Raw genomic sequence first — 16638 nt, forward strand, 5'->3', positions numbered from 1 at the left:
CTTTGCCATTTGATACTCACAGTGCTGGGAGAGTATCCCTTTGATGCAGCGTACTAGCTTTTGAAATGGTCTTTCAAACATTTTGTTTAGGGCTTTGACAGCAAACACATCTCTCCTGCAGCCAGTGAAAACCCCTTTAAGTAAAATAAAAAGCTACGATGACATCCAGAATTCCTGTTTTGTTTTTTTTTTTCTTATAAAGTACTATCCTTGCTTTGATAGCCCTCTTTTTCAGCAAACAGGGTCTGAAGTGATGCCTCAGTAAAACAACAAGAGCCTTTTAGTTTTACAGTTTAGTTGACCTATACTGATCAGTAGTCATTTATTGAATTCCCCAACCTTTTCAACGAACAAACCCTGACTGCACATAGATCGGATGGTACTGATGCATGTGGACAGCCCAAAAAGGACAAACAACTGTATAGGAGTTAAAATGATAATAAAATATAATGATAATAATAATAAGTAAAATAATAATAATAAATGAATGTGGGGTGGCAGTGGTTAGAGCTTAGGCCTCGCAGCATGAAAGACTCTGGTTTGATTCCAACAAGGAGACCCTTCTATCCCACAGTCCAAAAACATACAGCAGTTTAAATTGTAAAAAAAATTGGGAAAATTGCCCTCAAGGAGTGAGTGGTTGTTTGTCTCTATATGTGGACTTGCGATAAACTGGCGACCAGTCCAGGGTGTACCCCACCTTTCTCCCGATGACGCTGGGATAGGCTCCAGCATCCCCCATGACCCTGAGTGTAGGATAAGTGGATTAATTGATAAATGAATGAATAAAGCTATCAAGGATCTGAGCTGTCAGTCCTGTCTGTTTTTTGGCATGATTGGGTAGCTTACGGCCTTTAACATGACATGAATGATTTTGTTATTTGTTATTATATTTGTTATTATAGCTCATTAATAAAATTGTGCGAGACACACTGGAGGACTATAGAGTAGGCAAAGGTGCCTTATTTTTTCCTGACTTTTGATTTTTTTTTTTGTGAATCTGGTGACTCTTTTGTTGTCCTCAGTTAAACTATGCAGAGTCCAGGCTGACCCAGCTGGAGGGCTGTCACTGCGAAAAGACCTGCAGCGCCAACGGCCAGGTCTACAGGGACAAGGAGCTGTGGGTAGAGCCTGAAAACTGCAGAAACTGTGCATGTAAGGTGAGGGCCCCCACCATTCTCATAACAAGAAAATTCAATTGTCTTGAATGTCTTCTAGCTGTTGCACAGTAAACACCCCACTGTGGGACTATTCTATTCTATTCTATTCTATTCTATTCTATTCTATTCTATTCTATCATTTGCTGTTGTATAATGCTTACATTTCTTAAAACCAAGAGTCCATCCCATGTCCAAAATCTTGGAAATAATTTCTGAAACAGGTTGAGACTTAAATAACATAGAAATGGGTTTAATAATTTAGATTCACACAATAATTGTGATAATAATTTAGATTCACACAATACCTGTTTACCTTCCCCTCAGGACTCAGCTTCCTTATTTGCACTGCCATGAGGCCTTCATCTCTCCCAGTCCGACATGTCTCTTCCCGCTTTCTTCATGCTTTCTAATAAACCCTCCTGCCTGCGCTCATACATGGAAAACCGACTTTGAAATGTGTTGAATCAGGCCATTTGGTTCCCTCAGGTATTAGACTTGCTGTATCATTGCACAGCCAGCACAGGTTTGAGTTTGGTTGGTCTGATTTCCTCCTGCGGACATACCATTAACTGATATCCATGGCATCCCAAGGGAACCATTTCCAATGACTCATGAAATGAAGAGGCGCTCACAGAGAGAGATATCCGCCTCCAAACTGAAGGCAGGTCCTTTGGGCTTCAATAACTACCTGCTATCAGCAGGCAACTCAGTTTCAGGATCCATCATATGGAAAATTCGTAAATATGATAGCTATCAGATCCTTTAGGAGATCTTGATATGCAAGACTGAACTTTATCATTGATGAAATTATTGACGGCAAGTGCTGTGAATGTAATACACACCTCATGCTACCTGCATTATCCAAGGTACAATATTTTGCATGCGCTGGAGACAGAAAACGATGGCAATTTGTTTACTGTGTCAATTTTAACACAGTTCCAATGATGTATTTCAACAAGTGTTAGGTATTTCTATTTCTAATGTAGTCTCAGGGGGGCACAAGCCAGTGTCTTTTTGGGCTGGTCCAAAGCCCAGATGAATGCAGAGGGTATTGTATTTCTAAACAGTAAGTTTTCATTTTGATTTAAAAGACTCTTCTGATTTCAATTCATACCCGTTCATTTAAACTGTATAGTGTTGCATTTTTTTCCTGCAGAGACCTTATCACACTAATCAGTTTATTCAAAGTACATTTTCATAATACAACATGAATCCAACTTTAAAACTGTTCACATCCACGGTTTTAAGTTTGTTTTACCTTGGCTATTGTATGTAGATACATAGTGTGTGTGTGTGTGTGTGTGTGTGTGTGTGCATAGATATATATATTTCTAAGTATATATCTATACATATACTGATCTACTGATCTATACACTTCTCCCATGTAATCACATTTGGTACTAAATATTGTAACATTTCCAGTACTATTTTGACGTATCACCATCCCTCAAATATTTGCGTTATGTATTGGAAGAATTTTACATTTTACATTTACATGATCAACTTTTTTTCCCTTAATTTCTGTTGTACTTTCTACAGAATGGTGTGGTTGAGTGTCGCAGAATTTTCTGTCCTCCTGCAAACTGTTCTGAGGACTCGCTGCCTGTTCATGTGGATGGAACTTGCTGTAAAATATGCAGGCGTGAGTATTGAACAGAAGCTGACCATAACATTTTGAAAATCCCCCAATATGATGAAAATTCTGGAAAACAAATACTTGTAGCCTATTTTGAGCAATGGTATTCAAACTGCTCCAACATTTCAGTTGTAACATTAAAATCACAAAAAGGAGGGGGTATTGTCTCACATAGTATGCTATGTATTTAATAGTTTTGCATAATCTTTTTGAGTTATTCCATACTGTTCCAATGCAAGAGAGTCAGTTGTTATCTGAATGGAAGATTGAGTTTCTCTAGTCATATTTAGGGTTTAATCACATGCTCCTAAAAGAACGTTTTGAGTAAACACACTATTGAAAATGACAGATGCTGAGAATAACATGATTTTATAAAATACAAAACAAACAGTGCCTGATGGCAAATCGGCCCATATTGACTGTCCAACATATGATACTTTATTGCTTGGTGTGTGTGTTTGTGTGTAGGGGGTGAGCGTGTAGGCGTGAGAGAGACAATTAGCGAGACCACAGTCCTAACAGCTAGCCTGCGTTAAAAATACATCCAATCCAAAATCTTTATCTTAGTGGAAGTTTGTGCTGTCAAACCAAAACTAAACAGCCAAATTCAAAGCACACAAGGTTATTATAACTGTTTAAAGCCCTTGTACACCGGAACACCCAAATCCCATTTGTATAGACTATCCTTGAATAATCCAGACCTCCTCTGCTACCCTGCATCCCTCCACATGCTCCTTCATGCTTGTCCCATGTGGTACTCAGAACTCTGGCACAAACAAACGAGGAAGCTTTGCTCCAGAGTTGTTACTGAGAGCTTCGCGGTCCTGCACCCTAGAGAGGAGAAAAGCAGGACTCCATATGCCATACTTCATTTTCTATTTCTGCTTTATTGCCAAAGGAATATGCAGAAGGGACTCTGCTGTATTCTTAATGTGCTGCTACATGTTTGCTTTTTTTTTTTTTTTACATTTTCTGCCTATGCACATCTGCCAGGAACAAGTTTGTTCCAAACAGAACTTTTTGCACTTGTTTTTTTTGTTGCCATATAATCTGAAAAAACATTTGTTAGTTTTATTTAATGTATCATAAGAGCTGAGACTCGCCAAGGAGTCATTGTATTTCTTGTATTTCGTAGTTGATGGACTAACCTTAACAGAATGTATATTGAATCGATTGCCTTTTCTTCTCACAGCAAAATGTACTTACATGGGTCAAGTCTTTTCTGAGGGCCAGCGCTTTTTATCGAAGAGCTGCAGGGAGTGCAAGGTAAAGCTCTTCATGGTCTTTCATGTTTATATATTTTCGCCCTGTGGTTTAGCCTTTGCTTTTCAGTCGGGGTATCATTTTGATCATAGATTATGCTTTTGAGTGAAAGGCATGTGATGTGTGTGTTGTGAATGGTGAACGTATAAATATGCTTTTCAATTAGCCAACAGAGTCTCAGTTTTTTTTTTCTCCTCCCACAATATGTTCAATATGCCTTTTTTCTATCTCTTTGAGATAGCCAGGTGATTGGAATAACTTATGAACAGAGAAACACAAAGACCTGGCATGAAGTAGAGCTTTATCACTGCATGGACGATAATTAAAGTCATTACTCCAGTTTACAATGGAACAGTAGTGAGTTTTCTTCACTGTGAAGTGATTTATCTTTATAGACCCTGTTTTAAAATAAGCATAGTATGCATGAAATTGCCTCCAAATAGCAACACAGTAGATAAACTCATTATTTGCTCAAGAGAGCCTAAAACATAATTTTAACAGTGGTGGGCATTGTTTCGTGTAATCACAGCCATCCTTAACTTCCTAATGTCTATTCTGCTGAATGATTGGTATGTAAAAGTCTTTTAAAGAACCTGCTTACTTCAATGCTTTCCTTTCAGTGTCTGTAACCAGAACATATGTGTCTTGGTATTTATAATTTTTATCATGTCTCAGTCATTTTTTCGGGAAATTCTCTTTCGTTATGATTGATCTGGTCTGTAAACCAGCATCATTGCTCTATCACTGCAGGTTTGGTTTGAAGTGGGAGAATTAGCGTGAAATCAGAGAAAAATATCTCTGTCTATAAGCCATAGAATCAGCGTGAAATCGGAAAAATATCCCTATCTATAAGCTATATATTATTCTATATATTATTATTTTTGTATGTATTGTAGACAGGGAGATTGGAGAAGAAGCTCAAAGCATCAAAGGAACAATATTTGGCCTATATGTATAATGTAAAACAAATATATTTCCAAAATTGTATTACTGCTGCTGTTCAAAAGTCCATATGAGATTTATTTTCTACTTTTTCTCTGATTTTCTTTTATAATCTGAGTGTAGAGTTATGTGGAAATTTGGCCGTGGATTTTCTTGAGAACTCGAACTGTATGAAATGGAAAAAAAACAAAAGCATCAATTTGTAAGACCTTTTTGACCAATATTCAAATACTGAACAAAGACATGATATTGATTGTCCAAAGTTATTTCATATACTTTTTTTATAAGTATTTGTTACATTGGATATGACTAAATATAGTCTAGTATAAACTTGTTATGATAGTGCAAACTGGGGTAAATTCTCACATCTAGAACAATGAGGAATAAAAATGAGGTGCTTTACTGCTACTTTATGTCATTTGATAGGTGTGTTTAGCTTTGATTCCAGAAGCATATATTGGACAATGAGTTATACTTCACTGTTGTTTAGCTAAAGTTGACATGAGAACTTTGTTGAACTTAAACAAATTAAAAATCTTCCATCCACTCCAAAAAACTAAAATGTCATTAGTGTGCAGTGGTTTGTTAGAGTGGAAATGTTTTGGGGGTACACATAAATTGATAACGAGATGAATTATGATGTCTGCTGCCTCTGGAATAATGATGAGCGCTGAGTATTGATCAAAATCAGGTTAAAAATAATCTCATTAAAGCTTATCTAGTGCTGTTAAACTTGAAATTCCCACAAGGGGTTGTTCGAATATGTTCTAGAGCTGTTTGTTGAGTCTTAAATCCACTTGAGATGAATCATATGAATTTGGAAAAACTGGCCTAAACCTGTAAGAACCAGCATGCATCACACTTCCACCACACAGTAGATGAGATGACCTTGCCCATAACTGCTACTCTAGTTTATTCAATATGTTGAAGATGGTGTTTAGTCTTTGTGCTGTCCATTAAAGTTCTTCCACACAAAAAATGTCAGTTGCCATAACAAACCTTACCTTGTACATGTTGGCAAAGTCATACTGGGAAAGAAATTGAGCCTTTTCCCATACTGCTGTCACATTTTTGGAATAATAAACAATTATGCTAATAGACTATTTAGCACCCTTGGTATCCCCATCCATGGTACCAACATGGATCAAATCATTTCCTGAGCGAATCAAGAAAAAAAGTGATTCTTGCAAAAGAGGGTCTGTCACAGTCATTACTTTTGGAAACAGAAGTCAAATAATAATTCTGTGGACCATGAAGCCAAGCAATGTGCAATAGCAACAATAGCTTGATCAGCATACATTTCAATTAATTGCAAATTACTTAACACTTTCAGTCACACAATGACATCCTTGTCTGCAGATTGCTTTAGAAATGCATATCAAGTGAGGTTTTTATCAAGACATAAATCAATTATCAATTTATCAAGACATAAAGATTATTTTTTCTGTCTTTTTTTGTTTCTATTTTTTTTAACCATGACTTAACATATTTCACTCACTTTCAGCAAGCTATTGAGAAGGTAAAATACATGATAATATTGTCCATTTTAGTTAAGATGTATTCCAAATTTATTTCATTGTTTTATGTAGGGCGTGGCTGAAATTATGTGACTAGCAGTTATAATGTAAGACAGTCTCAGTTGCTTAGTCACAACAAAACCTATTCCCAGACTGTTTTTTTTATAATTTTTTTTTTTTTCAAATACTCTTGTACGCTAAGTCGAAGCATGAGTCATTCGTGCTTGGTCCATGTTTGGTTTAAAATTTTTTCTCAAAAAAATTATTGAGAATCTGTTCTATTGAAATGATGCTGTCCATGCTTTGACTGAGCACCAAGATAAGTATGACTTTGAAAATGTTGTTAAGGATAAAAGCATCTTGGGGCATTTATTCGAAACTTCAGACCTTGAGAGGCAGAACAGGGGTGACAGCAACTTTGATACAGCGGCTGCCAGGCTTGTGCTATTCTGTGTTTGCTATTAGTCTTGTGGGCCCAGAGGAGGTGCAGTTTTATCAGCCTTTTTGTCCCCTTTCTTTGGTGGTTAATATCTTCCCTCTACATGTGTTATCTACATTCTTGCCACCCTTATCATTGTGAGGAGGATGTGTAGGCTATATTGTCATTGCACCTCATCCAGGCACAAAATGGAGGACAGTTACCACCAAAAAATTGCAAGTATGTTTACGAAAAGAAACTGAGTTTTGTGTATTTCTGTATGTGAAGAATTGACACAAAAATATGTCTGTGGATCCTCAGGTCCTCACAGAGATATACTAAATAAGGAGGCAGCAAGCCAACATACTTTGCTGCCATTCTTCCTCATAAAGTATCATAGTTCCTCTTTCGGCACCCTGTAATGTGCATTAGTTCTTCTAATTTAATGGGATTTAATTAAAACATAAACCTCATGTTTTGGAAGTATTGATACATAAAGAATGTGTATATAAAGCCACAGGTTGTATTTAACTGGTTGAATACTGATCACTGTCTCTTTAAGCAGGAATTATTTAATGCACATCTGAACACATGCTGTTTCTTAAATTATGTTGGGAAACAAAGCTAACAGAAAATGCTAAGGACTCCGCAGTGCTGTTTGCATTTCAATAAACTTCCTGCTACATTTTACAAGAGCTAATAAGACAAGTAGGAGCAGGTTGCAGAACATAATGGCTGGAAGTGTACTGATTGGTTGGGGAAACAAAGGGAACAGCGAGGACTGATGTGAAGGAAAGCATCCAAAATCAAAAATCATCACACTCTAGATGCTGGCATGCAAATGAGCTTGATCTTGAATAAAAGTAGTATGTTTAAGTGGTCACTGAGCTGCATGGTGCCTCTTACCTGTCCCTTCAGAGCGGCTTGATGGTGAAAGTCACAGAAACATGCCAAGAACTCAACTGTACCATCAGTGAACAAATCTTACCAGATGGCAGATGTTGCAATGTTTGCAAAGGTATGTTTTCCCGTTCCCTGTAGTCTTTTCTGTTTTATGAATCATTCCATTGTATGTGTACACACACAGCCCCCCTGCTGCTGGTCGATGAAACACGGCAATTTTTCTGATGGCTGATTCAGGCTGTTCCTCCGAAACATGTCTTTCTGTCTCTAAAACCCGTGTGAATATTCCTTGAATCATAGGCATATCCATCATCGCAGCTCGTTGTATCTGCTGTGGTGCACCTGTCATAGCAATTTCCAACAATAATTTGGTCGGGGAATAAAAAATTAATTTGGCAAACGCAGTGTTTACAGTGGACCTACAGTGGCGAGGGTGAAGAGGAATGCAAAGGAAGTTGGCTCTCTGGCGCTCAAGGCTATTATGCGTTACCACTATATCTTCCATCACAAGCCACTCTGAGCTGCATCTGCTCATATTGAAGACGAGAAAATCACACTGCCTCTCTTTCTATCACCCAATCGGTCCATCTGTCTATCTGCCATATCACATTTTCACATGGGGCAGATCTGTGTGTTACTTGGCTGAAATTATATGGAAGATTGGTACTGAATAGCAAAGTTCTTACCAAGGATACTGAAAATACATGGCTTAAAGGTGCAGCGAATCAGCTTTGACGGACTGCTCCAGCCAATACCACTGCTGATGTTCGCAAGTGGGAAATTACCTACCCTTACGCTTCGATTTTCATGAATTGTCTCAATGTCAATAGAAAAAGCTGTTTTGATGAGTTAAAGGTCATCTGTGAGATCAAACTTTATGATGATTTGGTACTTATGAAATAACCCTTACTTATGAAATAATCTTTAGGGGGGCTGCCATTAAAAGATATATTTGTATGATTACTCATGGGTTCTGACATCTAGTTGAATATGCACTACCTGCAAACTTGGAAAATGCTGGCTGAAAAAAAAAGTGTGTCACGAAGTAATTTTTTGCTGCTGAGGTTATTTATTTATTTGTTTATTGATTGATTGATTGATTGATTGATCGATTGATTGATTGCTGTTAGAGGACTTGTAGAATGTATTTTGAGGAACTTCTTTTAAAAGTAGATCAGCACATTACAGTAAAATAGACCAAAAGTACAAAAAGAAGACGTTGCTCCTTTCATTGCTGCTTAGCAGAACACTATTGAGCTTTCCACTCTGATGTTGTGCTTTTATGCTTCTTTGCATTGCCAGTGTGGATGTTTGCATATGGATATTGCAATTTTTATTAAAACAGAACATTTATTGCACATTCTTGTTTCTGACTGCTGTTTTACTGTGATTCTAAAACCAAAGTAACTAAAGCTTACTTTTGTCCAACTCTCTCAGGTTATGACTTTTGCACAGAGGGGCTCATTTGTGGAGAAAATTCTGAGTGTAAAAACCGGAATACTAAAGCAGAATGTGAATGCAAGAGCGGCTATGCCTCCATCCATGGGGATTCAACTTACTGTGAAGGTAAAACTCTACTTACATAATTTCAGACTGTGCTGGAGCTCTTGAATCATAATAACCTCTCTATTCCGATGTTGAGAGGTGAAAAGGTGATAGCATTTAAATCTCTTTTAAGGAGTTCTTTAAGGAGGGTGAAAGCTACTGAACGGCATTTATGTCATCTGTGTGAAGAGACATTGAAAATCCATTTTAATCAATCCAATGCCTCCTGCATATTTGCGATGTATTTAGGGAGGCATTGAGAGCTTTTAAAATCACCAAAAGTTAATAATCTTCTTGAGAATTTTACATTAATTACACTACAACATGCTTTCCTGACTTTGTTTTTCTAATAGCTTTGGAATTGAGCTGCCAGACATGAATCACCACATTTCACTTTCAAGTCCATCTATTTGCATAACATTTGACTGTCATTAATTTACCATTTTCTCACAAACAGCAAGATTCAAGTAAAAGATATCTCAAAAGTATCAAAACACCCAACCATTTACCACTAGTTAACAGTAATTTAGGGTATCTATATTTTTTCTCTTTTTCCTCTTGCCATCATCATGATTTGAGACATTGAATTTTCTTGCTGATTGTTGGCGCTGAAGACCAAGAGAGGTTGTGTTGGATCCATTATATCTTTATTTGTTTATGAGACTTGAGATGGTGGGATTTTTTTTTCATAGCCCTGTACAGTTGTCTTTGGGTTCAAGCTACAGCATACAGAATACTCTGAACATGCTGAGAGCTTGGCAGCCACGAGCATTTTACTCGGTTTGCTTCTTTTTGATCTGCATGGAAAAAAGGGTTTACAAAAAGCTCTGCACTCCAATCACTGAGCACCATTCCAGTGAGAGAAGGGATGCGCTTATTTTACCATCAGTAGTGTAAATTGAAGTTATCCATGTTCGAGGTTCACTCACATAAGGAAGCTTAAACATCTTTTGTATACAGTTTTGGTGGGATTTGTTAAACATGAAACCGATATGTTCTTGGCTTTATCCTCAGCACCATGTTTTCTTGATTTACGATTACATTTTCTTTTTCAGCGCATTTCCTTTTAGTATGAAACTTTGCCTTCTTATACTAATATGTCAAGATATATTATTCTGAGGGTAGTACATTTTTGGCTGTGTTTCATGGATGGATATTATGCCAGCCTGTGATTTTGAATTGACATTAAACAGAACCTAAATGCTTTCACAATGTTTTCTTTTTGTAATGAAAATTTGTTTATCGTCCTTCCTTCAAACCATGCACTGCATAGGGTTTAATGCAAGCCTTTTGTGGTTCTACAAATTTTGACTGGGCTTCTTTTCATCCCTTTTGAGCAACATGTTCTATTCTTTGTCATGAGTTGTTTGACCTCAACATTTATATCAATGTTATTATTAATTTATTTAATTTTGAAATGAAATAAAAACTAAAATTATATTCAGTTTTTAAGACAGTTGTATCATTTGCAGAAACATTCTACTTGTATGATATTAAGTCCTTTTTCTCTAGCTTGTTGACAACCGTATCTGGTTTTGATTGGAGTCCATGACATGGAGGCATTATGTTTCTGCCTTTTGAACAAATTAAATGTGGCGATGATCAATCAGCCATCTATCAGTCTCTTCAGTGGCTTGCTGTGTAGAGGCAAGTTGAGAGACGGGTGTCTTCCACAGACATCTGCTTTGGCATCGTGTCTGCCAGCAATCAGCTGTGTATCAACTGTTATATTCCACTTTCAGTGTCCTACTTTGAGGATTAAATATGGAACTGCTCCCTATAATGTAACATGAAATGCAGACTGTAATTGGCAAGAAAAGTGTCAAACTGGAAAGTGTCTCCTTCATTTCATATGCTATAGGAGAAAGTAAGTTGTGATGATTTTAGTTTGGGACTCAACTCGGAATTATACATTTTCAATGTGACAGCATTTTGCATCTGTCTACAGCAGCTTATGTTCACAAGTCCTGACTCCAACAGCTAGAGATAGGATGTGTAGGATGTCTTGATATTCTAAGCCATCTGTCTTTACTTACCAAAAGCTAAAATATGAACATTACAACAAAGCCTTTATGAAATATATTAAATATGTATCAGAGCATGTGGGCCAACATCTTTTTCGATTCATGAAATAGGATCATCTGAAGGTCTTATATACTGAATGTTATGATCAGATTCCCTCCTGCCCCCTCCAACACAAAGACACTCTTTTTTTTGGCTTTTGGGTAGATGTTTACTTACCCTGGAGAAAGCTTTAGAGAATACAGTGGTTATGATTTACTGGTTTTGAAAGCAAAGAAGAGACAACAGAAAATACAAAATATAATTGTCCATACGGGCACATTGAAATGTTGTCAGTTGTCTCATTTTTGTATTTATTTGACTTTGATTTTCTCAATGTACTTGCTCATCTTTGTCCAAATCCAAGTTATCTAGCCCATGCTGTTATTATAGCCTTCTATTTTCTGAACTAGGAAAAAAAATCCACTTCTACTAAGAGTACCCATCACTGGTAGAGCACAGAGCTGCCATAGAACTGACTAGGAATGCATGCTAAAAATTGCATTTGTTGATTTTTGTCTTTTAAAGTACAAGAAAATCTGAAATTTACTATACATAATAGTTAGTATTTCTCATATATAGTACAGAATGTATATACTGGTATATTTTTTTCTTTTTTTGACTTATTTACTTCAGTAAATAGCAACCATGTCCTCTGCATCTTCCTCTCACACCAGTTGACTTCATGTCCTACTTCACTACAACCATAGAACTCCTTAAATATATATGGCATATTCAACAATTATATGATTATTTGTTGTTTGTTTTCCCCGTAGTTTATTCTTCATTTCTCTTATGAAATGAAAAACAACATGTCATTGTTGATTATAGATTTACTGCCTACGAGTGCAAGATTCCTGGGTCCAATTGAGCGCACCAGTTGTTTAGTGTAAGACTGATTTATATACAGTTTTTTCTTGTGTTTGTGTGTGTATATATGTAGAGAGATATTAACATAACAGTTTTATATCCTTTTACAGATAGAATGTGTTGATTAAATGTTTTATCATGACCTAGAAAAAGCATATGACAGGGTGCCAAGAGAAGAAAGATCATGTGAGAGAATAGATGACTTGTTCCAATGTATATTCGGCATGTCACATTGTTGAACTTGTAGTGATTTGCACCTCATCTTGTCTCATGAGGTGAGAGCCCCCTAGCACTGTTAGATTGTAACTAATGTAACAAACTTAAAAAAAAATAGGCTTTTGATCTACTTTTAAACATTGTGATGCAAGTCTTCTTATTTGTGTTGAAGAATTATGGGGCACCATGGTGCTTTGTTACAACATTGTGATGTTTAAATCACCTTTATTAACAAGGGATAGGACTGAGCTATATGTTTCATCGCTTCAGATAAGAGAGGCTATCTGCCTGATAAGGTCAGTCTATGGAAGTACAACTAACAACAGAAGCACCGGTATCAAAGTTCAGTTGCGTTAAATGCAGTGAACAGCAACTTCACTCTGTTGTCTGTTTTCTTTGCAACTCAATACATTAACCAACGGTGCATTTTAACATTGTGCTCAAGGACTTATATAAGTCTTATTCTCTTCCTCAGCTAATTTATGCTGTCAGTCCAAGTAGATATGCCGGAGGAAAGACACTCATTAAAGCCTGCATTGTTATATGTCTTACACTTTACTAATTGTTGCTTTAATGAAAAACCTTGCGTTGTTGAAACATAACAATCCAACTGACTGAAATCAAAATCCAAATAAAGAAAGAGCTTTGGCTGAAGGCCAACAATCTAATTTGCTGTTCCTCATAATGCTGCAGGGACCCTCCACCCAAACATCTCGTTGCTATCGCAGAAGGCTCACTGTAGCAAGAATGTAATGTTAAGTAGTAGATCTTAATTCATTGCATACATATTTTTAAAGGATAGAAAGCCAGAGCTTTTCGGTTAAGTGAGATGTTGGTAAAGTATTTCTACAGACGCTTATTATGGAAAATTTTCCCACAATGAAACAGTCTCATGGGTCAGTATAATGATGTTATCTTTGCTTATTGTCCTAGCAGCTTTTACTTAGAACCCATCTTGCCTTTGAGTCATGTTTATAGGTGGCTTTGCTCCACTGCTTTCCAGCTGTTTGGCTTTGAGTTGAATTTTGGCTTAACTATCATGCACTTGGATATAAAAACAATATATAAATATGTTGTGTTGCATCTATACATGTCACGCTTCCATGCTTGTCAGTCTCAGTAAGAGCTTCATTCTTCTGTAGTTTTATTTGCCCTATAGACTGCGCTTGTGCTTTTTATTTTTTTTTGCTATGGGTAATAGGATTAGAAGCTAGTGTGCGGCCGACATTTCAAAGCTAACGGGGCTATTTTTGTTTGTTCAGCTAGCTTTCATTTTGCTTTTGGAGAAGCTGAACTCTTTAGGTTCAAGACTGACTTCATGATGTGTCCCCTTAGCTACACAGCTCCAGGGAACCACTTTTATGATGTCCCTGATCCCCAGCTGACACCACAGCACATTTCAGCTTTTCCTTTCCTCTTCGCTCTCTTTCTCTCTCTGTCTCTCTTGGTTCAACACTCACTAATAACATGCCCTAAGTTTGGTGAAAATCATATCACAATCATAATTCCAAGACTTTTTTGGGCCAGTTTTGTTTTAAACTGATAACTATGTTTAATTTCTACAATTAGGATAGGTAATATTTTTGTAGCTTATCTGAAATAAATTTTGAAATACATGTGATATTGCACACCATCAAGAATGTATCATTTTCAGTGTGATCTCACACCATATCAGAAAAATAATGCTTCAAGATTAAAATATTAGTTTGGTGAGATTTTTCCCATCTCTAACCAATCGCATTGTTTTAGAAGTTGTTGTTAGAGGTAAGGATGTTGTAATCATCTGTGTGAAAAAAATGTGTGATTCACTGGGTAACTCAATTTTGGGTTGACAAACTGAAGTGATCAACTGACACATGTTGATAGTCATCTATTGGGTTCTCTGTAGGAGCTCTGCTCCAGAGGTTTTACAAAAGGGATGTGATGAAAAGGCACGAAAATCCACCAATGATTGCACTTCCTTATTTCTGTACATTTTTGAGAGTCCTTGGAATGCATCTCAAGAATAGTAGAGTTCATTTTGTCGTTTGTTTTTTTTTGTTACCTAAACTCTTTCATACATAGATTTTTTTTTCTTTTCAGATATTGAACATACACATTATACATTTTGGGTATTTGACCTGCAATACTTTTTGGATTCGGGTACACCAACCACTCCTGCAAAGATTTTATTGATATTACACACAGGCTTACTTTTGTTTCCTACAAGGTTAACTTGATGATGATAGTTATATTACTCATTGTACTACCACTACTACTACTACTGCTGCTTATTATATTAATAACTCACAGTATGTAAGTAGTTTTATTCATTTACATCATCTTTACCGACATACAAGGTTAGCAGAGAATATTAAAGATGACCGTGAAACCACATTTCTATCTTAGACACTTATTAAGTAAGCAAGGACACTTTTTGAAAGTACAGCTACTACGTCTAGACAAGCTCTGTCCGTGGTGCTGAAAGGCAAAATACTGGCAAAGAGAGCTTCTGTGTTCAGCGGATGGAATGACTTGTTCTTGCTCTGCTGAAGCCACAGAGAGTAAGGACTCTTGCAAAAAGGTCATTGAAAGTCCTGTAATAAATTACAGTAATTTCACTTTATCCTTGTGTGTGTTGCTTCCCTGAATCCCTCCTCTCTTCCCACCTCTCAAACTCACTGCTGGGTGGCATCCATCTTTGCAATCAGTAATACACTGAATTCAGGTGTTCCATCCCTGTCCTTGGCATTACTCCCATCTGTCCCCTGATTCATCTAACAGTTATTTACCCTGCATGCTTCCATTGACTCTCAACAGTTTAAGCTGTAGATATCTGGATGTTAATCCTTGCTGTTTTGCTGGTCTGTGAGATAAAATGTTCCCATTTGCACCAGCATTGAGCCTAAGCCCACATATGAATACGATAAAATTCACAGTGTCCTAGTTCATGTAGTCCTAAACTGGGACCCAACCACAAAAATCCATGCAGGGGAAGCAGGTTTTTTTTTTTGTGTTCTAAATTGGTAGAAAGTAGATTTCCATGTTATTTATGTTCACTTATTTGATAAGCAAATTAACAGTTCTTTTTTTCTTTTTTCCACCTGTTGTTTGGAGGTCAAGTAACTTGAAAAATATATATCTAGCACAATTGAGAGTTACAAGTACTTCTGTGCCAATTGTTGTCGTAGACAAACAAATACTTGTCTTGAAATAAGATAATGTAATGCATTGTAATGTAATGTAATGTAATTATTGATCCCCATAGGAGGAATTCGAATGTTGCCGCAGCACAGAGCAGAGGACAGGTATCAAAAGAGATTATACAATAATAAAAAGGAAAAAGACAACAACAGTAAAGGGATAATAGTAGGACAGGAGCAAAGTGATGTGAGTGGTGACAGTTGTAGGTAGTGATCAGTAGTACAGATGAGACTCTGGACTTTCAGAATTGTGTGCTGCCCAGACTGCTGTTGGACATTTTGATAGCCGTGGGTACAAAGGGAAATCTGAAGGGTTCAGTGAGCTGCACCGGGTTGAGATGATCCGCTGTCTGAATGAGTTGCCCATCAGCCAAAGCTCATTGTGCAGAGGGTGAGATGGATTGTCCAGGTTTGCTTAAAATTTGTCCTACACCCTCCCCTCAGTTACCGTTTCCAGACTGACCAAGTGTAGTCCCACCACTGAGCAGGCTTTCTTCACCAGTGTGCTGACCGTGTTTTGGTCTTGAGGAGCTCGCTATAGACACCAAACAAACTCAGTTGCCTCACGAAGAACAAAATGCTCTGACCTTTCCTTTAGAGGACATCTGTGTTATGTGTCCAGTCTAGTTAAAGTGGATCCAAAGGTACTTTTAGGGGTCCACTGTCTCCACTTCTTCACCTTGGATGGTGATTAAAACAGGTCTCCTCCGGTTCCTCCTGAGGTCCACCATCACCTCCTTGGTCTTGATAATGTTGAGCTTTGGTTGCTCCACTCAACAAATCTCTCAATTAGATTGCTGTACTGCTACAAGAGGGTGAAGAGGGTAAAGAAGAATGGGCACAGGACCGCACCTTGGGGCACTGCAATACTACACGCCATGGCCTCAGATACACAGCCATCCGCGTGACATAACATGGCCATCCT

General features: G+C 37.3%; 1 protein-coding gene across 1 annotated transcript in view; it reads left to right on the forward strand.

Moving 5' to 3' along the window:
• LOC147235776 (protein kinase C-binding protein NELL1-like) overlaps positions 1 to 16638 on the forward strand; it is a 218364-nt gene that overhangs the window by 87430 nt on the left and 114296 nt on the right. Inside the window, exons 8-12 of the mRNA XM_086143989.1 lie at positions 1026 to 1160; positions 2700 to 2802; positions 3989 to 4062; positions 7855 to 7954; positions 9277 to 9405. Of these exons, the coding sequence (XP_086000115.1) occupies positions 1026 to 1160; positions 2700 to 2802; positions 3989 to 4062; positions 7855 to 7954; positions 9277 to 9405 (541 nt within the window). The remainder of the gene's footprint in view (positions 1 to 1025; positions 1161 to 2699; positions 2803 to 3988; positions 4063 to 7854; positions 7955 to 9276; positions 9406 to 16638) is intronic.

This window comes from Fistularia commersonii, chromosome 3 (assembly GCF_037954325.1).
Source record: "Fistularia commersonii isolate RoL2024-O1a breed Wild chromosome 3, RoL_Fcom_v1.0, whole genome shotgun sequence".
Classification (NCBI taxonomy): Eukaryota; Metazoa; Chordata; class Actinopteri; order Syngnathiformes; family Fistulariidae; genus Fistularia; species Fistularia commersonii.